This window comes from Sander lucioperca, chromosome 9, assembly GCF_008315115.2.
Source record: "Sander lucioperca isolate FBNREF2018 chromosome 9, SLUC_FBN_1.2, whole genome shotgun sequence".
In the NCBI taxonomy this organism is placed as follows: Eukaryota; Metazoa; Chordata; class Actinopteri; order Perciformes; family Percidae; genus Sander; species Sander lucioperca.
The window spans coordinates 24,543,286-24,552,175 of record NC_050181.1 but is presented as its reverse complement, the minus strand read 5'-3'; the positions used below and the strand labels follow the sequence as shown (position 1 = coordinate 24,552,175).

The 8,890-nt window shown below is 41.4% G+C and overlaps 1 protein-coding gene across 6 annotated transcripts in view; it reads right to left on the bottom strand.

Annotated features, from left to right (window-relative positions):
• Positions 1–3,509: 3,509 nt before the first annotated feature.
• The window catches only part of zmynd11 (zinc finger, MYND-type containing 11), a 41,948-nt gene continuing 36,567 nt past the window's right edge, over positions 3,510–8,890 (bottom strand). For 5 of the 6 annotated variants that reach the window (XM_031291022.2, XM_031291025.2, XM_031291027.2 and 2 more), the window contains 3 exons: positions 7,928–8,236; positions 5,497–5,682; positions 3,510–4,313 (listed from right to left, as the gene is read on the bottom strand). In XM_031291022.2, the coding sequence (XP_031146882.1) occupies positions 4,191–4,313; positions 5,497–5,682; positions 7,928–8,236 (618 nt within the window). In that variant the 3' untranslated portion in view covers positions 3,510–4,190. The remainder of the gene's footprint in view (positions 4,314–5,496; positions 5,683–7,927; positions 8,237–8,890) is intronic. The other variant, XM_031291026.2, reaches the window with a different exon arrangement.

Below are 8,890 nucleotides of genomic sequence, written 5' to 3'. Positions count from 1 at the left end.
AGTCCTGCTGCCCCAAATACTCACTAGAGCACCAAATGTAGATTCATCCGCTGCTAAAAAAAAATAGTCCAGACAAATGCACTACTTCCTCCTGTGTGTTTGATTAAAAACTACAGTGACCAGCTGTATCTGTAGAAACTGTACGTTTGCGTTTTTTAAAGATTGTAAGTCTTCAGTAGGAACCAATAAGCTCGGAGCTGAGAGCCACAAACAGGAAGTCAGACAGTATTAAGAGACGGACTAGCATGGGATTTGTTGACAATAATCAAAACTCAGAACACCTGGGGCACGTTCAATCCCAGAACTGTGTGCAGGGGCACCCGGATAGCTCAGTATTCTATATAGAGGTTTATTCCGCAACGCGGCAGACTCAGGTTCGGTTCCGACCTGCGGCCCTTTGCTGCATGTCAACCACCCCCACCCCCACCCCCCAATCCCCTTTCAGGCTGTCCTGTCAAATAAAGGCCTAAAAATGCCCAAAACATAATCTTAAATCCTGGTTGAACGGCATTTTCCTCGGAGCGGTGTGAAGCGGTGTGCAAAGGGCTTTGAGATACGTTTTCTCTCGTTTGGTGGCCGTGTCTCTCGTTTATTGGCTGTGTCCCAGGTGATACCCAATCAGCAGAGACAGGTCTGTAAACTCGTGGATGGTCTGTAAACACCCCCCCCCCGGGTCTAAATAAACGCTTTGCTACGTTTTGTCGGGGCTGAACGTGGCCGTGCATTTGTGCTTTAGGCTGCCGTTTATGAATCTCTTCACACTTCCTGTACACATTCCACAATAAAAGCCTTCCCAGGTAAAATAAGATTTATATAACAATGTCCCAGTTCCGTACGTCACACCATTTCTAAGCAAGTCTGCAGTGACTTCACACTGGAAAAAAAACAAGTAATTAAGAAAATGTTCAAATAAAACAATCAAGCAATATAATATGTCATTGTTATTGCTCAAAAGTGAGGATTTGCTGCTCTTCTGTTCGATTTGATGTAAATTGAATATCTTTTTGGTGTTGACAAAACCAGTAATAATAAATAAAAATAGATGGGAAAAGAATCAATAATGGAAATAATAACGTTGACGAAAGGACTTGGAGGAGCTACTACGGTGGTTCTCCAAGATCATCTCCAAGATCATCTCACAAGATTTTGTCAAACTTTTTGCTTTCTTAATACGGTCGATTGGCAGTTGAAGTACAAAGTTGCAATTTAAATTGCAATTCAAATGGGTGTACTTTTTGTGTAGTAAGTGCAAAAACAGTATAAGAATATAAGGGTGTAGTACACACTTGATTCAGATAGTATGTAGTACAGAATTGGGACTACTAGCTACAGAAATATATCAAGATGAAAAAGTATAAAATCTTTGAAAAACAGTTTGTTTTGTCTGTTGGCTCGTGTATTGCATTCGTTCCTATTGAATGGAAGAGTGACTTGATGTTCTGGTCATCTAAATGCAGAAATCAGTCACCATGACAACTGATAGGTAGTACATACTGGATACAAGTAGTACGCGATGTGGAATTTGCACCTGAACTGATGAAGGAAGTTCTGCGTTTTCATTCACAGCAAAAAAGAAGCAACAGGACTTTAAAACAGGATACAAAAAATTAAAAAAAAAATAAAAAGAGTTTGGTATAAAAGTCTGATTCTCTCTTTAGTGGAGGTGAAATCAGAGATTATCAAAATCAAATCATTAAGAAAGGGTCCTGCCCACTACGTGAGAATTTACGGTATTTTATTTGTCATGTTAACAGAAGCATAAATCTGTGTGTAAAAACAAAGCGCTGCGTCTATACAGCGTATAGCTCAATTATTTATTCCTCCGTTCAGTCAAATCTTCATTACCGAGGAAACAGTCAACAAACTTTAAAAGTCACACTTCCTCAAAAGAAAATCAAAAACTGGCAATTTTATTGCCAGCTTTTGGAAGAATAAAAAAAAAAAAGAAAAAAAAAAAAAAAGTTATACACCATCGACACTCGACATCCAGTGCAGGAAAAAAAAAAAAAAACGATAGAAAAGATTAATTTGATCATTCACATTTGCATATTGTTTATATTGGTCCATCCGTCGTCACTGCTTATTAATAAACACCAGCGAGCTCCTGGTCTTTTTTTTTTTTTTTTGTGTTTTTTTTGTTTTTAACCATAATGAAAGAAAAAAGACAAACTATGAAACTATCAACATGCATGTCGCCTTTAGTGCGAGGATGAGAAACCGAAAAAAAAGAAGAGAGGCAGGCACTGACCACCAACTACAGCGTAAGCAATGAAAGAGTCACTTGGGGTTAAGAAAAGAAAAGCGAAATGATTTTCGAGTGTACATCACTATTAAAATAAAAATGACACTGGCGACGCTCGGAAAAATATACATCATTAGTCATTTAAAGTGCTCATATGATGCTCATTTTCAGGCTCATAATTGTATTTAGAGATAAATATCCGAATAGGTTTACGTGGTTTAATTTTCAAAAAACATATTTTTGTCGTACTGCACATTGCTGCAGCTCCTCTTTTCACCCTGTGTGTTGAGATCTCTGTTTTAGCTACAGAGTGAGACCTCTCACTTCTGTTCCATCTTTGTTGGGAGTCGCACATGTGCAGTAGCTAGGTAAGGACTACTAGCCAGTCAGAAGCAGAGTATGAGGGCGTGCCCTGACAGTACCTAGGTAAGGACTACTAGCCAGTCAGAAGCAGAGTATGAGGGCGTGCCATGCTAGCAGCTAGGTGAGCATTATAACGTGTGTTACAAAGTGACCACGTTTGTCTCTGAAGTAAAGGCTGGACTACAATAGAGCTGTTTGGAGCAGTTTGTGAACAGTGTTTTCTGTTGGAGATGGTAAGTCCCTTTGGGGTGGACTTTGGGCTTTTTCACTTTGTAAACCTATAACATGCACAAAAAAGATATATAACACGATAAAGGAAAGGGAAAAAGCCAAAAAGCATAATATGAGCACTTTAAGGTTTTTGGAGGGGGGGAGCAGGAGGAGGGAGGACACACCAGATCTTCTCAGGTAGGTTCAAGAAAATGTCAGATATTTTTTTTTGGCAATATTACAAGCATTTGGGTTGTTAAGAAAACAAAAAAATGTTCACAAAAAAAGAAAGTGGGGAGAGAAAAAAAACTGTCAAGTCATGAAAACCTCTCTAAGATCCAGCTCAGGGAAGATTGCGCTACAATTCCCCAATTTAGAACCAATTAAAATGTTTGTTTTTTTTAATATCCGACTCGTAAAAAAACGTCTATTCACACAAAAACAAAAAGAGCCCCAAAATGTGCATAATAATATTATCATCATAATAATACATTGAAGATTTATTTTGTCGGCATCTTTTTAATGCCGACCTCGTGACCCTGTTCCCAAATAAATGACTTGAGCACATTAAGAGTTTTAGGTAGAAATGATAAAAAGGTGCTATTCGTCACCGCAACAGTTTCATGAAAAGAAAAAAAAATATATATATATGTGTGTTAACGTCGGTGAGCCAAGTCATCTACAAATTAATATCTTAGGTAGTTTTTTGTGTTTTTTTTTTTTTTGTTGTTGTTTTTTTTTAAATAGGTTTTCTCTAAGGAAGCGGAGCTCGTTGGATGCTGCGATAGTACTTACGGTATGTTTTCAGTTTTTCTTTTGAGATCGACAGTGTGTATTGGTTTGCATTTACAGTACGAAAAGTGATTTTATTTAAAAATTCAGGTAATAAAATCTTCTCAGTCAACGCGCATCTGTTTACGACACACTTAAATAACACATTCTCGGACACAAGCTCAAAATTAGCACTTCAGTAAAGAAAGGAAAAAAAAAAAAAAAAACCCAAAAGAAATCTGAATAGGAAACCAACGCAAAAATCCATGCCATGACTCGGCATTCGAGCCATGCTCTCGAGCAATCTGTTCGCGATTCAGAGGGACAGAACAAAAGATAGAAGGAAAAAAAAATATCAATACAATGTTAAATAATAGAAAATGAAAAAAAAAAAAAAAAAAAAAAGGGAACAGATTGCTCTTTTCACGCAGAAAACATCGGGTCCACAAAGTTTTCAGGAAGGCAATAAGAGAAGCAGGAGACAGAGGTGTGTGTGTGTGTGTGTGTGTGTGTGTTGTAGACACTGACAGGAAGAGGAGAAGGCGAGAGCCAATGGTGTGCTGTGTGAGGTCAGAAGGGAAGGGGGGAGGGGGGCGGGGCTTGTTCATCTCTTCCTGCGGCAGGTCCGTTTGTGGTCGGCGTGCCAGTGCTCCTGCTGACACTTGATGGAGCAGTACGAAGTGTTCCAGCAGCAGTGGTACATGGCCTCCTCCTCGCAGTTGTAACACTGGAAACCACACAAACGGGGCCCGGTTAGAAGAGCAAGGGCCAAAAGGAAAGGAAAGGAAAGGAAAGGTACACCAGCTTTTTTAAAACATTGATCAAAAGTCATTTACAGCGTGGAAGCAAGAATACACAAACAGAGACTGGAGCAGTGGTACTCATTTTGTGGCTCGCACTGCTGAAGCAACAGAAGTTTTTTTTTTATAATGTTATCTATATGTTTTTAGCTTTTTGTCTTTAGGTTGTTGTGTTGTAATTGTTGGAGCTTGTATTGCAAGACAAATTTCCATGTTTCCAATAAAGTTCCATCCATCCATCCATCCATCCATTCTTCTATCCATCCATCATCCATCCAATCCATCCATCCATCCATCCATTCTTCCATCCATCCATCCATTCTTCTATCCATCCATTCTTCTATCCATCCATCATCCATCCATCCATTCTTCCATCCATCCATCCATCCTTCAGTCCATCCATCCATCCAATCCAATCCATCCATCCATCCATCCATCCATCCTTCAGTCCATCCATCCATCCATCCATTCTTCCATCCATCCATCCATCCATTCTTCCATCCATCCATTCTTCTATCCATCCATCATCCATCCATCCATTCTTCCATCCATCCATCCATCCTTCAGTCCATCCATCCATCCAATCCAATCCATCCATCCATCCTTCAGTCCATCCATCCATCCTTCAGTCCATCCATCCATCCATCCTTCAGTCCATCCATCCAATCCATGCATCCAACCATCCAGTCATCCAATCCAACCATCCATCCATTCTTCCTTTCCATCCATCCATTCTTCCATTCTTCCATCCATCCATCCATTCTTCCATCCAATCCATCCATCCATCCATCCATCCATCCATCGTTTTGGCCACTACTATAAATAAATGACTTAATGATTCCGGTCAAGACTCTGGTTTCAGATCAGGAAACGATTAACACTTTTTTTCCCCCCAGGGGGAAATTCTTAGTCATGAACACCGTACGTTAGCACGCTAACAGACACACAAAAGTACAAACATAACAAGGTGACATGTAGAGAAAGAACACAGAGTGGCAGTAATTAATCTGGGTCTCTTGTTAAAAACTGTAGTTACAAACATTCAAATTTAAATTTTTTGAGTTGAAACCACGAGTAAAGGCAGCTAATGTGTTTTTCCCCAGAACTCACCCACTGCTTCTTCTTGGTCTGGGAGATGAGCTGTTTGTGTTGGCCCACCACCTTCTTCACTTCCTCCACCAGCTCCTCTTTACACTTCTCCTTCACCTGTTTACACTTCCGCTCCATCTCCGTCTGAGCTCCGGCCACCGCCTTACTCACCGCCTGGCGCTTCTCCTCCTCCATCTCCGTGCGGAGCTGAGGGGACAGAGGCAGGCTGGGAGTTTAAAACTGAGACTCTCTCACAGGTAGGGCTGGGTAGCGTTCAAAAATATTCAATACCGGTACCAACACCGTGACTTCGATACCGGTTCCTAAATGATAAATTTTATCATTATCAATTTTATAAAACAAAACAAAATTACAACATTGCGGCACAAATTTATTTTTATTTTTTTAAGATTATTTAGGGGCATTTTAGGCCTTTATTATATTGGACAGCTGAATATGTGAAAGGGGAGAGAGAGAAGGGGAATGACATGCAGCAAAGGGCCGCAGGTGGGAGTCGAACCTGCGGCCGCTGCGACAAGGACTGAGCCTTTGTACATGGGGCGCACGCTCTACCAGGTGAGCTATCCAGACGCCCCTTTTTTTTTAAAGAATTTCTTTTTGTTGGCATTTTCAGCCTTTATTTTGATAGGACAGCAGAAGAAATGAAAGGGGAGAGAGAGGGGGAATGACATGCAGCAAAGGGCCGCAGGTCGGAGTTGAACCCGCGGCCGCTGCGTCGAGGAGTAAACCTCTATATATGGGCACGCGCTCTACCAGGTGTGCTATCTGGGCGGCCGGCACAAATCTTTTTATTAATTTTCCAGCTCCTACTACGTGAGCCCTGTCTCTCTGCGTACCGTAGAGTTTTACCTGCGTGTGTCTACGACGTGTAACGTTAGACAGCCAATCGTGCTGATTGGCTCACTGACGCTGATTAGATTTACTCCTTAGTAGGGCTGCACAATATATGTTCGTTTTTTTACCGCCATCGTGATATCAACTGGCGCAATAAACACATGGTGAAAGCCTGCAACATATCGAATAAGATGCTCCGAGATTTTTTTTGTGTTAGTTGAAAGAAAATATCAGTAGAAAACTGCACTTTAAAATGTAACTGTCTCTTATTTTAGCGGTGCCTTTTATTTTCAATTCAATGTTCAGTTTGTTCAATGAAAGAATGGTGGAAAGTATTTGCTTTCATTGGTTTTAAATTCAACAAGCAATGGGTTGTATTTAAGCAGAATACTGAAAGCAGCAGAACGGACTACACTTTAATATCCGGTTGTTTATCACAGTTGTTTAACTTGCATTTTAACTATTTTACCATCTTATTAACCTGTGCTGTATTAACTCCTCCCTCATGAGTGATGTAGCCTATTTCATCTTTTTATTACTGCTTGCTACTGCTTTGCACGGTTGAACGGTGCAAGAAGATGGCTCGGGGCTGTGTTGCTTGGCTGTGTTTTGATGCTTGCATGGCTTCTTATACTGAATGGGGATACTGTTGATGTGTAACTGTGCTAATGTCTTGCTGCTTCCTGTAGCTCTGCATGGCTTACTGAGAAAGCGTATGTGTTGCTCTAGCTGTCTGTACGGTGTCTCGGCAGACCAAGAGTCTGGGTCTGCCGAGGTTTCTTCCTAAAAGGGAGTTTTTCCTCGCCACTGTCGCAATAGCCACTGCTAATGCTTGCTCTTGGGGGAACTATGGGAATTGTTGGGGCTTTATAGAGTGTGGTCTAGACCTACTCTATCTGTAAAGTGTCTCGAGATAACTCTTGTTATGATTTGATACTATAAATAAAATTGAATTGAATTGAATTGTTGACTTCTGTCTGTATAGTTTAACCTGTACTGATGTCTTGTTGTTTCCTGTTGCTCTGGTCTAAAATCATCTGGCCAAAGGACTACAGTTGAAAATTAGCCCGCTGGCTAACACTGGCACATTTACAGAAATGTTAATTAATGTGTGTTGTCCTTCATAAAATACACAATAAGAATAAGAATAAGTAAAATCGTTGCCGGTGCAACACAGATGTCTTCTTAGTTTTTTAGTCCAAGGACTCTTAGAAGATGTAACCTTACGTCGAAACGTTAGTCACTGTTATGCACCTTATTAAATAAAAAAAACTAAGAAGACATCTGTGTTGCACCGGCGATCTTTTTTCTCCACACTGACCTGTCCTGCCCTGGTTGCCCCGGATTGTTGTGGTTTGCAGAAGTGCAGAGAACTCTCTCTTTTCTAAGTAATATCGTTATTGCGTTATTCAACAGGTTTGTTGCATATCGCATATTTTACTCATTTCAGGCAGCCCTACTCCTTAGGTATTGAAATTGGGTACTGAATGGCGAGGCATTTTTCGATATTTGATACTTTAGAAAAGTACCGAATTCGGTACCCAGCCCTCCTCACAGATATTGACCTTTTCCCGATCATAAAACACTCAAAACGCACCTTCTCCAGAGCCTCTCGGACGACCCTCTCCGTCTCCCGCTTGTTGTCGGCCTTCATCATCTCCTTGACGTCATTGAAGACCTTGGTGTACTTCTCGTGGCACATGTTCTGGCAGGCGCCGTCGCTGTTGGTCTGGGTGCCGCGGTGGAGCGTGCGCGGCGACCCGCCGCTGGCCTTCTTGGTCTGCGTGGACACCGACAGCTTCTCGGGCTGCTGGGGCGCCGAGGACACGGGGATCTCCTGGCTGGAGCTGACCGCCTCCATCTCGGGCTCCGGGTCCTGGTGAAGAGACGAGCAGTGAAGCACAGACTGAAAGTCAGATTTAAAAAAAAAAAAAAAAAAAAAAAAGAAGAAGAGGAGAAGACACATTTTTAGGTGTTATAGAAAAACTCTTCTTCTGCAAGGTTCACTAAGTTACATTTAAAGACCTCTTTAATACTCGTTTCACCATCAAACCAGGCAAAGTATAAAAGTATGCCAGAAGGGACTATATGGCCTAGAATGATTTATTACATAATTTGTTTTTGTAGATCTTCCCAGCAGTAACAACAGTAATTCTGAATGATACTATCAAACAAATAATTGCAACTTAGATCTGGATAAGTGGCATTCAATGGATGGAACCTGTGAATGATTAAAGGAACACGCCGACTTATTGGGACTTTAGCTTGTTCCCCGTATCCCCCAGAGTTAGATAAGTCCATACATACCCTTCTTATCTCCGTATGTGTCGTAACTCTGTCTGATGCACCCACCGCTAGCCTAGATCCTGGAGGTAACTGGCTCCATCTAGCCTACTGCTCCCAATAAGGGAAGCACTGCCACTTCTGCTACTTGGGCGGAGTGATTTGCTCGCAGCACCTGAGAAGCCCCGTGGTGAGGAGCAGAGCGTTCGCTCAGAGTTGGAGTAATATCACTCCGCCCAAGTAGCAGTGCTTCACCTTCTGAGAATATAGTTCCCAG